Genomic DNA, 18,315 nt, shown 5'->3' on the forward strand with positions numbered 1-18,315 from the left:
AAATGAAGTTAATCTCTCAAGATCATAGTGGTTTGTTAATATATGTAGAGAGAGGGACTAAGTGTGTTTAGAATCATGCCTGACAAATAACATGTGCTATGGTTGCTAAACATATCCATAAATAATTGGGCATTCCTTTGAAGGCATGCTGTTGGATCCTAGTAATATAGTGATAAAGAAGGCAGGTTAAAAGCTTAACATTTTTGCAGTCATTTGAATCATTAAGAATGTTACCACTTCTTGTTGTTTGAATACTCATAATTTCTGGTGACTTGGATTAATATTTGTGTTATTTGTTGGTAAATTGCTGATGGGTTCCAGTCCTACTACTTAATGCTGGCTTTTCGATCTTGGGCATGTTACTTATTTTCATTGTATGTAAAATTGAGATGCCTCTTTCACCAGGTTCTATAAAAGTTAAATGAGATCATTCGTGACCTGTTAGAAAGTAGTAGCCAAAAATAATATGAAACGCTTACACAAAAATCTAGGTTATGGGCATTTGTAGCATTTGTGATATGATTACATTTAGGAAAGAATCCCAATATCTATTCATGCCTTATGCTAATGTGGCAGAAATTTTTTTTTTTAATTTTAAGTTTGCATAGTATGTAATACAATCGGTATCTGGGTTAGAGTTGTATTTCATAGGAGTAGGATTGTGAAATGCTTCTTCAAATTATGTGTAAAATATTCATATGAGGGCACATTGATACATATACATTTATGTAACATAATTGTACTTATCTCTGAGATACCTAGAAGGATGAGTTTGTGTTTGAGAAATTCAGATAATAGGCATAGCTAGAGAAAAGAGTAGATGTCCTGTTTACACTGTGCAAGATAATTGCTTTTTTCTGTCTTGGTTTTATAATAACTACTTGTACCAATTTGTAAGGGATTAGTATGAAGAAAGTGATCAGTTCTCAAGAAACCAACAAAAGAGTAACTTTCAGCATTTGTGCAAAATAAACTAATTTCTGGAATTGAAACTCTGTAAAGTTTTAAAAATCTTGTTTAAACAGAACGGGGTAGAATTTCAGAAGTAGTGTTTTGAACATCATCCCTTTTTTCCTATTAAATCCATTCTCATTTTTCTGTGACAAGCATTTTTATGTGGTCATTTATTTTCACTAATTCTCCCCCTTTAACTCTTAGGATTTTTCTGTGGTTTCAATGTTTATGCCCTCTCCAAAATTCATGTTGAAACTTAATGCTGAATGCAACAGTATTAAGTGGTGGGGCTTTTAGGAGGTGATTAGGCTGTGAGGGCTCTGCCCTCATGGATGGAATTAGTGCCTTCTATAAGGGCTGGAGAGAACTAACAGGGCCCTTTTATAAGGCACTAATTCCATCCATGAGGGCATAGCCCTCACAGACTAATCACCTCCTAAAAGCCCCACCACCTAATACTTGAAGATGCAGTAACAGGTGCCATCTTGGAAGCAGGGACCGGATCCTCACCAGGCACTGAACCTGCTGATGCCTTGATCTTAACTTCTTAGCCTCCACAACTGTGTGAGAAATTTCTATTTTTTATAAATTACCTGTCTCAAGTGTCTTTTGTTTGTTTGTTTTTATTTGTTGTTTGTTTTTGTACAGCAGCACAAATGAACTAAGAGAGCTTTCTTTATTATTTGCAAGTATTTTCTATGCCCTACACAATTTTCCCATCTCCCTTTTTTGGGAGGTGAGTAGATGGACAGGCATTGTCATTTCTGCTCAGAAGTCTTTCCAGGGTACACCAAGTGTTGAAGTAAAAATATAGTTGACAGTTTTCCTGTTTTTCTTAAAAGGATAAAAATTCACCAGTTCTTCCTCTACTTCCATACTTCCATCCAAGATGCCTTTCTTCTCTTTGTTATTCTGCCTCCCAGATGTGAAAATACAGTGCTGTTGATCCAAGTGCTCCTGTAGTCTTCTTGGGAAGTTTGGTTGTAAAATGAGTCTGTAACATCTCACTGCTCTTTTGCTTTTTGTCACTAATAGGCATAAAGTTTAGTTTTCTACGTGTAAACTCTACTTTTCCAAATGTATAACTCATCCCTTAAAAGTACCTGTAACAGGCATTCAGAAATTGCCTGGCGGAAATAAATATAAGAGAGCTTTAGGTTTGCCCTTAGCATATAAATTAGTTATGTCATTGTACTTCAGTAAATGGGGATGAGAATCTTGAGGATAAATGAAGATTGTGTAACCAACTCTTTGTGTTCTGTCCTCCATAACTTAAGCAGGGGTGGGGTGATATATTAGGTTATGTCCTAAGACATTGACAACTAGTATCTTACTAATATCAGTTTAGTTTTTCCTATTAGTGTATTTTGGGAGGAGGAACACTCCTCCCCAACACAGGTATTTTGGAACCTGGTGGAGCAGGACAGTCTTAATCCAGTTATTCTACTCTCAGGTTCTTTGCACTAAAAGGGCAGGGGTGGGGTTATTAGACAACAATTGCATAAATATATTGAAGTTATCAAAGGACATATGCTACTGTTTACAGTTGTTTCTTATTTGGAGAAATAATGGAAGCCTGTCATTTGATGATTTTTCAGACTCTCATGGTAAACTATCCAGGCACATAAAAGGCACTCATTTGTATTTTCTTAAATAAAGTACTGCATTGTAAATATATTCTTCCCATAGAGTGGATGACTGTCACATAAGAGTGTAACCTAACTGGGAGTCATAATAGATGTCTTCTTTTGGTGATCACCCATGCTATCATTAGGGTTTTGGAACTGATCTGTTTCTGCAACTCTGCCTTAGAATTTAGTGCAGTTGTTAAATTGAGCCTGTTGTTTTTAATCTATATCTGTACAGGTTATAGATATCTGTTGTCTCTCAGACCTGTCAGTGCTGTAGAAATGGAGAAAGCAGAGATAAAACATTCAAACACCCCCTCCCAAGCTCATCTTGTGGCAGTATAATTTGGGTGCCTTCTGTGTTGGCAGTAGTTATAAGAATTGGAACAACTGAAACTATGAAGTTGACAGTGAAAAAGTGCCTTTCCTGAAAATGTTAACAATTTATATTTTAGTTCATAATATTTTCAAAAAATTGCTCTCATGTTAGTCTTTTTAAGAAAGTTTAACTTTTATTATATACAGTAAAATTGAGCTTTTTGAGGTGTATAGTTCCATGAGTTTTAATACATGTATAGATCTGTATTACCACTACAGTCAAGATTTGCAATGGTTCTATCATCCCACCCCCGCCAAAAACTGTGTTGTCATACATTCCCCTAACCCAGGTAACTGCTAACAAGTTCTTCATCACTATAGGTTTGCATGTAAATGCAATTCTAGAATATGTTGCCTTTTGAGACTGGCTTCTTTCACAAAATAGAATGCCTTTAAGATGCATACAATTTGTTGAATGAAATGCTAGTTCATTCCTTTTTATTGCTGAGCAGTATTTCATTATATGATTGAATGTACCATAGTTTTTGTTTTGATGAGGAGCAGAATATAAATTTGTTCTTTTCATGTACTATTTTTTTTTTTGCATGAGGATAATGCTGGATTCATAAAATGATTTGGGAAGTGCTCATCTTCCATTTTGTGGAAGAGATTGTGTTGATTTGGTGTTATTTCTCCTTTAAATATTTCTTAGAATTCACCAGGGAAATTATGTGGGCCTCGAGGTTTCTTTTTTGGAAGGCTTTTAACTACAAATTCAATTTCTTCAAATAGTCCTAAGGCTATTCAGGCTATCTACATCATCAGTCTGGCAAGAGGTTTAAATTTTATTGATCTTTTCAAAGAATGAGCTTTTGGTTTCATTGATTTTTATCTGTTTTTCTGTTTTCAATTTCATTGATTTCTGTTCCTTTATTTTCTTCCTTCTGCCAGTTTTGTATATACTTTGCTCCTTTTTTAGTTTAAGGTGCAAGTTTAAATTACTGATTTGAGACCTTTTCTGATAGAAGAAATTTAATACTATAGTGCTTTTGCTACATCTCACATATTTTAAATATGGATATGTTTGGGTTCAAGTCTATTTTCTGTTTGTTCCCTCTGTTTTTGTTCCTCTGTAACTTCCTTCTTTGGGTTATTTGAACATTTTTTTAGTATCCCATTTTAACTGGCCAACTCGGACTGATTTGAAGGGAACTGGGTATAGTAGTTACCCCTTTTCCATGTGGGATATATTTCAAGTAGATGCCTGAAACTACAGATAGTACCAAACTCTATGTCTATCATGTTTTTTCCTATATGTACATACTCATGGTAAAGTTTAACTTATAAATTAGGTGCAGGAAAGATTAACAATAACAAATAATAGAACAGTTATAACAATATACTGTAATAAAGGTTATGCGAATGTGGGCTGTCTCAAAATATCTTACTGTACTTTACTCACCCTTCTTGAAATGAAGGCGGAACGACACAAGACGTTGACTAATGTTTTTAGTGGTAGCTCTAAGAATTATACATACTTAAAATTTTAGTCTACTTAGAATTGATATTTTACCACTTGAAGTGAAATAGAGGTCTTACCACCATGTATGTCCCTTTACCTTTCCCCCTTTATGTTGCAGTTATCTTGTGTTAAATGTACACATATAGGCATACCTCTTTTTATTGCAGTTCAGTTTATTGTGTTTTGTAGATACTGCATATTTTACAAATTGAAGATTGTGGCAATTCTGCATCAAGCAGGTTTGCCACCATTTTTCCAACAACTTGTGTTTACTTCATGTTTCTTTCACATTTTGGTAATTCTCACAGTATTTCAAATATCTTTGTTATTATTATATCTGTTGTGATATGTGATCAGTGATCTTTAGTGTTACTATTGTAATTATTTTGGGGCACCACGAAGAGCGCCCATATAAGACAGGTAACTTATGTTTGCCTGTGTGCTGACTGCTCCACTGACCAGCTGTTCTCTCATCTCTCCCCTTCTCCTTGGACCTCCCTGTTTCTCAACAATATTGAAATTAGACCAAACAGCCTTGTCACTGATATGAAGAAAGTTTGCCTGATCTGGGTAGAAGGTCAAACCAGTCGTAACATTCTCTTAACTCAAAGCCTAATCCAGAGCGCGGCTCTAACGCTCTTCAAGCCAATGAAGTCTGAGAGGGATAAGGAAGCTGCAGAAGAAAAGTTTGAAGCTAGCAGAGGTTGGTTCATGAAGTTTAAGGAAAGAAGCCATCTCCATAACATAAAAGTGCAAGGCGAAGCAGTAAGTGCTGATGCGGAAGCTGCATCAGGTTATCCAGAAGACCTAGCTAACATCATTGATGAAAGTGGCTATACTAAACAAAAGATTTTTAATGCAGATGAGCCAGCCTTCTGTTGAAAGTAGATGCCATCCAGGACTTTCATAGGTAGAGAGGAGAAGTCAATGCCTGGCTTCAAAGCTTCCAAGGACAGGCTGACTGTCTTGTTAGGGGCTAATGCAGCTGGTGACTATAAGTTTATAAACCAGTGCTCACTGACCGTTCTGAAAATTCCAGGACTCTTAAGAATTATACTGAATCTGCTCTGTGCTCTATAAATGGAACAACAAAGCTTGGATGACAGCACATCCGTTTACAGCATGGTTTACTGAATATTTTGAGCTCACTGTTGAGACCAAATGCTCAGATAAAAAGATTCCTTTCAACATAGTACTTACTTACTGACAGTGCACGTAGCCATCCAAGAACTCTGATGGAAATACACGGAGATAAATGTTGTCATGCCTGCTAACACAACATCCATTTTTCAACCCAGTGATCAAGAAGTAATTTTGATTGTTAAGTCTTATTCTGTTAGAAATACATTTCATAAGCCTACAGCTGCTTCAGACAGTGATTTCTTGGATGGATATGGGCAAAGTAATGGAAAGGATTCACCATTCTAGATGCCATAAAGAACATTCATAATTCATAGAAGGAGGTTAAAATATGAACAGGATTGTGAAGAAGTTGATTCCAACCCTCATGGATGACTTTTAGGGATTCAAAACTTGTGTGGAGGAAGTAACTACTACAGGTGTGGTATAAACAGCAGGAGAACTATTATAGAATTAGAAGTGGAGCCTGAAGACATGACTGAATTGCTGCAATTTTATGATAAATTTTGAATGAAGAGTTGTTTCTTAGGGATGAACAAAGAATGTGGATTCTTGAGATGGAATGTGCTCTTGCTGAAGATGTTGTGAACATTGTTAAAATAGTATATAAACTTAGTTGATAACACAGTGGCAGAGTTTGAGAGAATTAACTCCAATTTTGAAAGACATTCTGCTGTGGATAAAATGCTGTCAAATAGCATCTTGTACACAGAGAAGTTTTTTGTGAACGGAGTGTCAGTGTGGCATACTTGAATGTTACCTCATTTTAAGGAATTGCCACAGCCAACCCTGCCCTTCAGCAACTACCATCCTGTGATTAGTCAGCAACCATCAATATCAAAGCAAGACCCTCCACCATCAAAAAGATTATGACTTGCTGAAGCCTTGCTGAGATGATTGTTAGCATTTTTAGCAATAAGGTATTTTTAAATCAAGTATGTACAGTTTTTAGACATAATGCTGTTGCACACTTCATGGACTACAGTATAATGTAAACATATATACCAGGAAACCAAAAATTTTGTGTGACTTGCTTTATTGCAATATTGTTTTATTACTCCGGTCCGGACCTAGACCCATGATGTCTTTGAGATATATATGCCTGTATTGGAAATCTTATCAGAAAGTGTTATAAATATTTGCTTTAATGCCAAACCTATTTTAAAGAATTCAAGATGAGAATAGTTAACTATGTTTGCTCAGGCATTTACTGTTTCTGTTGATCTTCCATCATTCCTAACATTGTTTTTCTTCTGACACAACTTCATTTAAGAATTTTTTTAGAGCTGGAAAAGAATTCTCATCATTTTTCTTCCACTTTGAATACCTTTTGTTTCACATTCATTCCTGAAGGATATTTTCACTAGATAGAGGATTTTAGGTTTACAGTTGTTTTCCATTTTAGCATTTGAAGGATGTTGTTCCCCTTTCTTCTGACTTGCATGGTTTCTGATAAGAAATCACCGGTGATTCAAACCATTAAACTCCCTCCCCCTCGTAAGTAATGCATCATTGTTTTTTCTGGGTGCTTTCAAGGTTTTCCTTTGTAACTTTCAGTAGCTTGACCCTGATGTGTGTCCAGGCATGGATTTCATTGGGATTATTCTGTCTGAGGTTTTGAGAACTTCTTAAATGTAGCAGTTTATGCCTTTCACCAAATTTCAGGAAGTTTCCACCCATTATTTCTTCCTCTTCTTTCTTCTTTTTCTTCTTCTTTCTACTTTCTTTTTTCTTCTTTTCTGCAGTGATTTTCCTTTTCTTGCATTCTTGATGTGAATGTTGGGTTTTTGGTACTGCCTCACAGGTCCCTAAGCCTTTAATATATTTTTTTTTTCAATGTTTTTCTCTTTGTTTTTTAGGTTGGGTAATTTCTAGTGGTTTATCTTCAAGTTGACTGACTCTTTACTCTTTTATTTCCATTCTTCTGTTGAGTCTATTCAGTGTATTTTTATTTCCGTTTTCACTTTTTGTTGGTTTCCATTTGGTTGTTCTTTATGTCTTCTATTTGTTTGCTGTGATCTTTTGGCTTTCCATTTGTTTCAAAAGTATTTGCTTATACTTGTTGGGATATATATATATACATATACATATATATATACATAAACATATACATATATATACACATAAACGTATATATACACATATACATATATATATATATATATATATACTGGCTTTAAATCTTTGTCTGCTTGTTAGGTAATTCATTTTAGATAATTCACCCAGCTGTGTCATCTTGGTGGTGTTTTCTTTTAATTGTCCTTTCCCATGAGAGTGTTATTTTTCCCAGCTCTGTCTATGCCAAGTAATTTTGGATTGTGTTCTGTACATTTTGAATATTATGTTACAAAACTTTGTCTTTTGTTTAAATGCTATGGAAAATGTTGATGTTTTTGTTTTTGTTTTTTGGATTTTTTTTTTTTTTTTTTTTTTAAGAGACAGGGTTTTGCTGTCGCATCCAGGCTGAAGTGCATGGCATGATTGTACCTTCCTTCATCCTTCAACTCCTGGGCTCAAGGGATCCTCCTGCCCCAGTCACCTGATTAGCTGGGACTACAGTGACACACCACTATGCTTGGCTACTTTATTTTCTATTTTTTGTAGAGAGAGGATCTCACTTTGTTGCCCAGACTGGTCTCTAACTACTAGCTTTAAGCAGTCCTCCCATCTTGACCTCTTAAAGTGCTGGGATTACATGCTTGAGTCACTGTGCCCAGCCAATATTTTTATTTTTACAGGCAGTTGATCCAGTTGGGTTCAGGTTGGTCACAAGTTCCAATTAGCTTTCTGTAGGTTGTAGTTTTTTAACTTCAGTTCTGTTTTCAAAACTTTACATTACTATTTATACTTTTTCAATATGCGCTACCCAGTAGCCAGTCTGTGACATGTGTGGAGGTTTATCTTATATTTCAGTTTTCAGAGTCAGTCGTATGCTGCTTGGGTTTAAATCCACATACGTTCAGCTTGGGTGAGTTAGGAGTTCAAAAACAGCTGTTACTTTCTTGAGTTCTGTTCTCTCTGTTATATCCATGGTATTTTCTAGATCCCTGGGACACTCTTTTCTGTCTTTTGGCCAGAAAATTGGTTTTCATTTACTCCATTTCCTGTAACTGTGTCTGGATCCAAGTAACAGGAAGACAGAAGTCAACAAGATTGGCCCAGAGTTTTTTTATTTGGTGAGGATGGTTCATCTCTCTCTTTTCTTAAGAGTTTTAGGTTCCTGCTGCTGCCACTGTTGCACCCACTACCATCACCAGATCATTTGCGAATTGGGACATGAGGAATGAGGAACAGAGAAAGGGGGAAAACAAAAAAAAGGAGCAGTTTCCCCCTCTCTTTCTGAACATTAGGAAGGAGACACTCCTTCCCCCCAGCTCCTCTCCCCCTTACCCACCTCACTTTATATTTAGAGGGATTCTCTTAGAGCTTGCTCTCTGTTGTTACCAGTGCCTACTTTCTAGGTTTCAGGCTTTATTAATCCCAGGCCAGGGGATTCTGGATGGAGAAAAGGTGGTAAACTTACTGACAGTTTGATGATGCATCAGATTCTGGTGTCTTCTCTAGTCCATATGCTATTATTTACTCCTGAGTCTTCATATAGCTGCTCCATTCATTCTGTCAGTATTTTGTAGTTTCATTCAGTGAGATTAACAAGGTGGGATGTGTTTATTCCATCTTACCCGGAACTGGAACTCCTTGATCTCACTTTTGATATATTTTAGAATGTAATGCCAACTTTAATCACCTCATATTCATGTTAAATACAGTTTGAGAATTATATTTTATAATTTTTTTCAACATGTATGTGACCTTGCTGCATGCAACAGTACAATTTCTGTTAAGGAGATGATGCTACATTAAATGAAGAAGGAAGCAGGAAAATTAATTCTTTTTTTAGAACACTTGATGAACTTTCTAAATAAATGTATTAGCTTTGAAAAACTTGTCCTATTTTCAATTCAGTCTTCATTGTCTGGCTGACGATTTCTGGCTTGCCTTTCACTTTGAAAATGTTTTATTCTTTATTCATTTTACTCTTTAGAAAATGATTTGTTTCAATAATTAGGTTTTTGATCATTGTAGAGCGTAGTGTGAGGTGACATGCATCATTATGGATTATTTTGGCACTCGCTTCCACACTGCACGAGAATTTTAGAGACGTTCTGAAACATATCCTTACTTTCTGGATTGATATAGGAAACTGATTTTATTAAAAGACCTGTAAATGTGGGTGACTTCAGCTTCTTAATTTTCCATTTATCTGGTAAGCACAAGATAATAGGATAATTTGTTCATCAGTGAATGGTGCTTGGTCCTTTTCTTAATATAGGTCCACAGTGGAGGAAGTGAATATGAAAGATTCCTAGAAATTGCTTTTGTTGATCAACTGCTAACAAGCAATCAGGTCACTGATAATCTTCTTAGAAACTGAACTAGAAACTAATTCTGGGGACTGGTATGCCCTTGGCATAAGTGTGCCCAACATAGAGACTGCTTCTACTTTCCCTTTTATTCAACTCTGTCTCTCATTTATCATATCAGTGCTCATCCATAGTAGGGTCTGTCATGGCAGGATTGGGCTTGGGAGTAGGGTTGGTAATAGTGTGATATTTCCTCGTGGCCATTTATATCCCTCTTCTTTCTGTGTAACCAGAGAATCTGATTCTACCTTTTTGACAAAATATCACTAGAAGGCTGGGCACAGTGGCACATGCTTGTAATCCCGGCATTTTAGGAGACCAAGGCGGGAAGATTGCTTGAGGTCTGGAATTTGAGACCAGCCTGGGCAACAGAGTGAGACTCCATCTCTACAAATAAAAAAATTAGTTGAGGCTGGGCGCGGTGGCTCATGCCTGTAATCCCAGCACTTTGGGAGGCCAAGGCGGGTGGATCACGAGGTCAGGAGTTCAAGACCAGCCTGGCCAAGATGGTGAAACCCCGTCTCTCCTAAAAATACAAAAATTAGCTGGGCATGGTGGCGGGCACCTGTAATCCCAGCTACTCAGGAGGCTGAGGCAGAGAATTGCTTGAACTTGGGAAGCGGAGGTTGCGGTGAGCTGAGATGCGCCACTGCACTCCAGCCTGGGCGACAGAGCGAGACTCCGTCTTAAGAAAAAAAAAATGGTTGAATGTGGTGGTGTGCACCTGCAGTCCTAGCTACTTGAGAGGCTGAGGCAGGAGGATTGCTTGAGCCCAGGAATTCAAGGCTGCAGTGAGCTGTAATTGTGCCACCACGCTCCAGCCTGGACGACAGAGCAAGACTGTTTCTCTTAAAACAAACACACACACACACACACTCTCACACTCTAATAGGAGACTTGATCAATTTAGTTGTTATTTAGTAATGTTGATTTATCTTTTTTCAGTCCTTGCATTTGCTTTAGGGAAAACAAAGTGGCAAGCAACAGTTTTATTACTATTTCCTATTTCTGTGTTGTTTCTGACAATAAGAATAATAATGATCTTGATAACAGCCATTTATTGAATGATGGTAGAGTTAGGATTTGAATCTAGACCTGTTGGATTCTAAAGTTTGTAGTATTAACCAGGATGTAGATATCTTTAGATACCATGGGCTTACTTGAAGAACAGCAAGAGCAAGGAGATAGAGGGAGTTTTGAAGTGAACTGGAAGGGAAAGGAGCTCTGTTTTGTAACAGCAGAAAGAAACAGACTTTGGAAGAAAAAAAATAGAAGGAAAGAAGGGTAGTAATTTGAAACCAAACCAGACTAGGCTAAAGAATAGTTTACATTATTAGGAACCCTGGCTACTTCTGATTCCCTGAGGCTTGAGGTACCCAGCAACTGTTAAAATGGAATGTACATTCTTAGCATCCCAAATATAACTTGAAACAGGTTTTTAACAGTTGTGCTCTACAGTAGCAGTGCAGCTATTAAATATATTTTAAAATAGCTGTACAGTAGCACATTGGGCTATTTAAATTAACTAAAACTTCACAAAAATTTAAAATTTAGTTTCTCACATGTGCTGTCCACACTTGAAGTGCTTGATAGAAGAATTCCCTGTTGGGCAGCACTATTCTAGAGAACTGAAATGCCTTAATACAGACCATTTTTGTTTTTTGCTTTTTTGGGTGTTCTTTAAGATGGAGTCTCGCTCTGTCGCCCAGGCTGGAGTGCAGTGGCGTGATCTCGGCTCTCTGCAACCTCCACCTCCTGGGTTCAAGCAATTCTCCTGCCTCAGCCTGTAGCTGGGATTACACCATGCCCGGCTAATTTTTTGTATTTTTAGTAGAGACGGGGTTTCACCGTGTTGGTCAGGCTAGTCTCAACCTCCTGACTTCAAGTGGTCCGCCTGCCTCAGCCTCCCAAAGTGCTGGGATTACAGGTGTGAGCCACTGTGCCCTGCGTCACTACCATTATTTGAATGCAGTGTAGTGGCTGGCCTAGGACACTCATTTCCATGTATTCTACTATGGGAAAATGAGTTTTGAGTTCCTAAAAACTGATTTTTATCAGTGCTTTTTTTTTAAATTTTAAATTCCAAACTTTAATACCTTCTTATATGATAAATAAAATTTAAAACTTAGACCATTCTTCCCCAATTATTATATGAACATATTTGGAGTATCACTTTCAGTATCTAGCAGAAACAATATGTTATGAAATGGAAAAGAGCAGCTGGAAGATAGAAGTATGTTAGATCATTATATTAGGGGTAACAGACTAAAAAGATATTTTAGCTTGGAAAGATAAAGCCTAGGAGGAAACATTAAAGATTGACATTTGTAAATTAAAATAATCAGAAAAGCAAAGTTTACTGAAAATCTAGAATTAACATCCATTTAGTAAATGTAGAACCAATAAAAGAAAATACAATTTGACTTATAGATAATTAACTTACAGAACTTAGTAGAACTAATAAGTAGTATAGGTAGAATATAACTTATGATTATAAAGCCATAAATAGTTAATAACACAAAATTGAGATATATCTAACTTTTCAGGTAACTACAAGGAAGGGTAGTCCTACCTACCCACATCTTACCTCTTAGGGCTATTGACCACAAATTACTGGCTAGGACTATGACTCTGTGTGGTATTACTGTGTTCCTGTCACTGGATATTCAAAGCAAAGCTTTTATTCAAAAATACTTGTGGATCCTTGGATTGAAAACTGGAGTCCAGGCAGATAGAACAGATAAACAGGACAAGTTACAAGTTTATAAGTTGTTGAACTGAGACTTATGACTTTCATATAGCAAAATGCTAAGTTCCTGTCATTTTAAATGACTAAATTAGTAACATGGCATAATCATTTTCAGGTATAAAAACAGTTAATGCAGGACATGTTAAGGAATAAAGCATGCAACTTCTAAAACTTTGGAATGCTTAAACAGTTTTTAAAGCAGATTTCTTTCTTTTTGAGATGGAGCCTCACTCTGTTGCCCAGGCTGGAGTGCAGTGGTGCAATCTCGATTCACTGCAACCTCCGCCTCCTGGGTTCAAGCAATTCTCCTGCCTCAGCCTCCCTTGTAGCTGGCATTATAGGTGCCTGCTACCACACCCGGCTAATTTTTGTATTTTTAGTAGAGACAAGGTTTCGCCATGTTGGCCAGGCTGGTCTCGAACTCCTGATCTCAGACTCTCCTCCCGCCTCAGCCTCCCAAAGTGCTGGGATTACTTGTGTGAGCCACCGGCACCTGGCCATTAAGGCAGATTTCTAACAAAGGCAGTCTGTAACTTGATTGAGGTTTCTCAGTTTCTCATGTATATTTCACTATATGGGTCTTAAAATAGAGAAGACGGTGCTTACTATAAAATATTAATTGTAGGTTTTTTTTTTTTTTTAACAGGGTCTTGCTGTGTTGCCTAGGCTGGTCTTGAACTTCTGATCCTCCCACCTCGGCCTCCTAAGTAGCTAGGATTATAGGCATATACCAATGCACCCCACTTTAAAATATAAATTATAAATTATATATCAGGTTAGTATGCTTAAAGGAGGAAATGTGAAAATAGCATAGGTTAGACTATTAAATAGGACAAATAAATCATTGCGTTACATAAAGGGATAGTATATTACATCTGAACATCTCTTAGGTTTTTAAAATACTGTGTTAACTTTCAAATGACATTTTATCACATTGAATTAACTCCAACCTTAATATTTTTTTATTCTCAGATATTTAGGATAATGAAGGAGATAGTATGGTATGAATTTCCCCAAATAAAAAATAATAATATACAGCAGAGCAATATAACTCTGTCCTCATCTACTTTTCTTCTTTCACTGTATTCCAGTCATTCATCTCTTTGTTGTTCCTTGAACATACCAGACATGCCTTAGGACTTTCATATTGGCTGTTCTCTCTGCCAAGAATGCTCAACCTGGAAGCACTGGATGATATTCACATAACTGTCTCCCTTGCTGCTTTCTGATTGCCAGTTCAAATGTCCCTTTGTCACAGAAGCTTTCCCTGAGTATTCTGTATGAAACAACAGCTTCCTCTTTTTTTATTCCTTAATAGCCACACTGTTTTTAATTTTTCTCCATAGCACTTCTCAACGTCTAACATACTAGATATTTTACTTACTATTTTGTTTATTTTGTCTTCCCCACTAGAACATAAAGGTAGAGATTTCTGCCTTGTTCAGTACTAAGAGAATTGCCTAGTGTACCTATAGTATTCTATAAATCTTGGAGCTAAAAAAAAAAAAATCCCACAAAAGATCACTGGGCCTTTGCTTGAATACTTTCATTGATAGATTATTCTACCTCCCTTCAGAACAGTTCATTTTATTTGAAGATAATTGCTAATGTTCTTAAGCTTTCTGTTCTTCCAAGCTAAACATTCTTACTAGTTTACCTTTCTGCATATGATAGGGTTTCCAGGGCTGTCACCATTTTAGTCATCTTCCCTGGACATTCATCATTATGTTGTTTGTCCTTAAATACCAGAACTAAAACAAGTTAGTTTGCACCAGAACTAAAACAAATGTTGCACACATAGGCTAAGAGTGGGAAATATTCCTCATCCAACTTTTATTGTCAGATTGATTGGATTAAAAAAGTTTTTAGATTCTAATGCTGACTCATTTTGAGATTGTATTTAATCTGCTACAACCTTTAAATCATTCTTACATATGCTACTAAGTTTCTTCTGCTTTTATGGTTAGTTTTTGAACTATAAGTCTGGGACTTTGTATTTCTCCTTATTTAACCAAATAGGGAATTTTCCTGGGCAGTTCATACCTTTAATGTAGAAACTACCATGTGTAAATTATTTTAGAAATTAATAGAAAAACCCATTCAGATACATATAGGAGAATCACAACTGATAAAATCAAGGATTTCTTGTGCGTAGATATAAATGCATATTTGGACATTTCATTGCAATTATGTCTTGCATCAGTTCAGGAAGGAATATTAAGAGTTGATTTAAGGCCAGGTGCAGTGGCTTATGCCTGTAATTCCAGCATTTTGGGAGGTGGAGGCAGGAGGATCGCTTGAGCCCAGGAGTTGGAGACCAGCCTGGGAAACACAGCAAGACCCCATCTCTTAGGAAAAAAAGTTGATTAAAAAAAAATGTTACTGTATGAATTTCTTGCCTTTGCCATATTAACATCCTTTCCCACTTTTCTCGTTTTTACCTTTTTATAAGCACCATTTTCCTAGTCTTTTAGGCCAGGATATTGTCTCCTTCACTGTAGTTGCTCACCAAATCTCAGAATTTCTTCAGCCCTTTAATTCTCTGCTTTTCAAATATACTTCACAGCCAGTTACTTTAGCTATGCAAATATCTCTGCTTGTAATCTCTTTCCATTGTAATTCAATCCATACTTGGCTGGCATATCTATATTTTTTTTAAAAATTCACTTATATCACTTTTATCTTGTCACTCTTCTTCATAGAATTTATAAGATTGAATCTAAGGTTCTCAGTCAATCATTAGTGATCCATCTATAATCTAGCCATACTTGATTTACATTGCTCTGCTTATTTCTTATTACCTCTCACTGTGATTTTTCAGATAAAATTCATGGCTTACATGCCAACCCCCTCCTCAGTAGAGACACACACATACACACACACAAGTGTCTCCTTAGTAGACACACACACACACACACACACACACACTTTCACCCACTGTTTTCTCTCACCCACTCAATTGTGAGATTGGCCTAGCTAAATGTTATTGTATTTCTGCATACTGTGTTGCTCCTTGAATGCCTGAAGTTCCTCAACACATATAACCTATCACATTCTCTGAAAACTCTATTCCAAATTGATCTCTGTTCCTTAAGCTTCAATTGCATTTATGTCTGTGCCACAAAATATATCATTTAGGCTTTGTTGCTTAATAGTTATAAAAGGCTTTTCCTTTCCTTTTTTTTTTTTGAGACAGAGTCTCACTCTGTCACCCAGGCTGGAGTGCAGTGGCGCGATCTTGGCTCACTGCAAGCTTTGCCTCCCAGGTTCACACCATTCTCCTGCCTCAACCTCCCGAGCAGCTGGGACTACAGGCACCTGCCACCACGCCCGGCTAATTTTTTGTGTTTTTAGTAGAGACAGGGTTTCACCGTGTTAGCCAGGATGGTCTCGATCTCCTGACCTTGTGATCCGCCCGCCTCGGCCTCCCAAAGTGCTGGGATTACAGGCGTGAGCCACCGTGCACTGCCAAGGCTTTTCCGTTCAATAAGACTGCATTTTGATAGCAAGGAATATAAAAGAGTACTGGATTATCCACAAACTGGCTTGGCTCGTACTGTGTTCTTTTATGTGTAAAATAATTTCTTACAGTTTAGGATTTTTTTTAAATTGATATTATTGGGAGAAGGCAAACATAAAAATTCTCTATTATAATTTATCTTATAGGAAACCCTTTTCCAAAGAGAAATGAAGAAGAAAACTGTATGTACCCTAAATATGGGAGATAAGAAGTATGAAGACATGGAAGGTAACTTTTCATTTTTATAAAGTTTGTTTGTTGAAAGCAAAACAGTTGTTTCCAAACTGTCCACTTGTATACATTTCAGAATACACAGGAGTTTTTTGTTATTGTTGTTCTTAAATTCCAAAATAAGCTGCCTAAGTATACACATTTTTCTCTTCCCATATCTTATTTTCAACTGATCAAGTTTTTTGATTTGTTAAATTGTTTACTTTTCCCTTTTTTCTTAAAGGTTTACTCTCTACTGGTTTAGGAATTACTGTTTCTGTTTTTGTCCCTGTCTTTTTAAAAAAGAAAAAAAGTTAGCATTGGTACTGTCCTCTGCTTCTAAAGCTAATTTAATCTTCACTACCAACAGAAGAAGAACCCAAGAATGCTTTAACTCTGATCATCCTAATCTCAATGTATAGGTTATAGTTCCATTATTTGAGTTCTTTTATTTCAGACACCACCAGTTAGATGATGTTTTATGCAATGTTTGCTTGAGTTTATTTCCTCTTCATTTATTTTCTTTCTGAAAATAAATCTGAGAAGTTTCTTTAGTGAAGGTCTATTGGTGGTAAACTCTGAATTTTTTTATCTATTTTATCCACTTTAAAACTATTCAAAGATAGTTTTACTGGGTATATAATTCTGAAATGATAGTTTTTTTTCTCTTAGCACTTTGAAGATATTACTCATTTTTTTCCCTTGCTGTCTGGAGATTTCTTCCCAGTCTAATTATCATTCTCTTTTGTAGGTGATCTGTCTTTTCCCATTTTCTGCTTTTAAGGTCTTGGTTTCGTCTTTGATATTTTACAGTTTTACTCCATTGTTTCTAGGCATGGATTATTTTTATTTCTCTTAACAGTATGCATTGTGTTTCCTTTGTTGGTTCATGTGTTTAATCATTTCCCGACCATTACCTCTTTGTTGCCTTTCCTTTATTCTCTTTTGGATTTCAATTAGTATGTTAGACCGTTCTGTAACCTCATTTCTTAACCTCTGTTTCACAGGCTATGTCTTATATTTCCTTTTCTGTCTCCTAGAGTCTAGCTGGTTTCCTCAGATTTGTCTTCCAATTCACAAGTATTTTTCTTGGATCTAATCTGCTGATTGTCCATTTTATGTGGTATTTGAAACTTCTGATATTTGAAGTTAGTGGATTTCTAAATGTGTTTCCTGCTGCTTCTCACTCAAGACAGCTTATTTTCTTAGGTTTGGTAATGTTTGATTATGAGCTTACATTTGATAAATTAAATCTATGAGGGCCTAATTTAGGTATCCTTTCCTCCAGAGGGTTTGTATTTGTTTCTTCCCAGGCCCATGCTGGGACCTCTTTAGCCCCATTTAAAAGTCTTGGCTTGATACTGGAGTCTATCAGGATTAGTTTTCCTTCCTGAAGCGGTTCTAAGGCTTAGTCTCCAGATCTAAACACTGGTTTGGACAGTTGTGCCCAGGACAGTTCCAACTTTGCTTGATATTACTGTTCACATTTCAGCTGACCAATCCTTTATTTCTGTTTTATTTTTATGTTGAATTTCAGAGTATCTATTATTTTCTTATGAGCCAGTGATGCATACTTTTGTATGAGTTGGTTACATTACTGGTGGGAGTTTAAAGTAGTACAAATCCTAAGGAGAATAATTTGTTAATACCTATTCATAATACAAATGTATACACACATTACTCTAGCAGTTCCATTTTTAGGAACTTACACTACAGATATACTTTTAAAAATGTGAAATAACTAAATTTTTATTGCAACATTGTTTGTCATAGCCAAAAGTTGAAAACATGTGAATGTCCATCAATAGATTTGAATAAAGAAAAAAGCAGACTAGTGTGTATAGTATTCTTGC

The 18,315-nt window shown here is 36.4% G+C and overlaps 1 protein-coding gene across 6 annotated transcripts in view; it reads left to right on the forward strand.

The window, feature by feature from the left end:
• Window positions 1-18,315, forward strand: part of SCAF11 (SR-related CTD associated factor 11) — a 75,233-nt gene that overhangs the window by 13,594 nt on the left and 43,324 nt on the right. For 4 of the 6 annotated variants that reach the window (XM_001165201.6, XM_016923575.4, XM_016923576.3 and 1 more), the window contains exon 2: window positions 16,399-16,480. In XM_001165201.6, the coding sequence (XP_001165201.5) occupies window positions 16,420-16,480 (61 nt within the window). In that variant the 5' untranslated portion in view covers window positions 16,399-16,419. Of the gene's footprint in view, window positions 1-13,378; window positions 13,508-16,398; window positions 16,481-18,315 lie in introns of all 6 variants that reach the window. The other 2 variants (XM_054663352.2, XM_063786746.1) reach the window with 1 other exon arrangement.

Source organism: Pan troglodytes, chromosome 10, assembly GCF_028858775.2.
Source record: "Pan troglodytes isolate AG18354 chromosome 10, NHGRI_mPanTro3-v2.0_pri, whole genome shotgun sequence".
In the NCBI taxonomy this organism is placed as follows: domain Eukaryota; kingdom Metazoa; phylum Chordata; class Mammalia; order Primates; family Hominidae; genus Pan; species Pan troglodytes.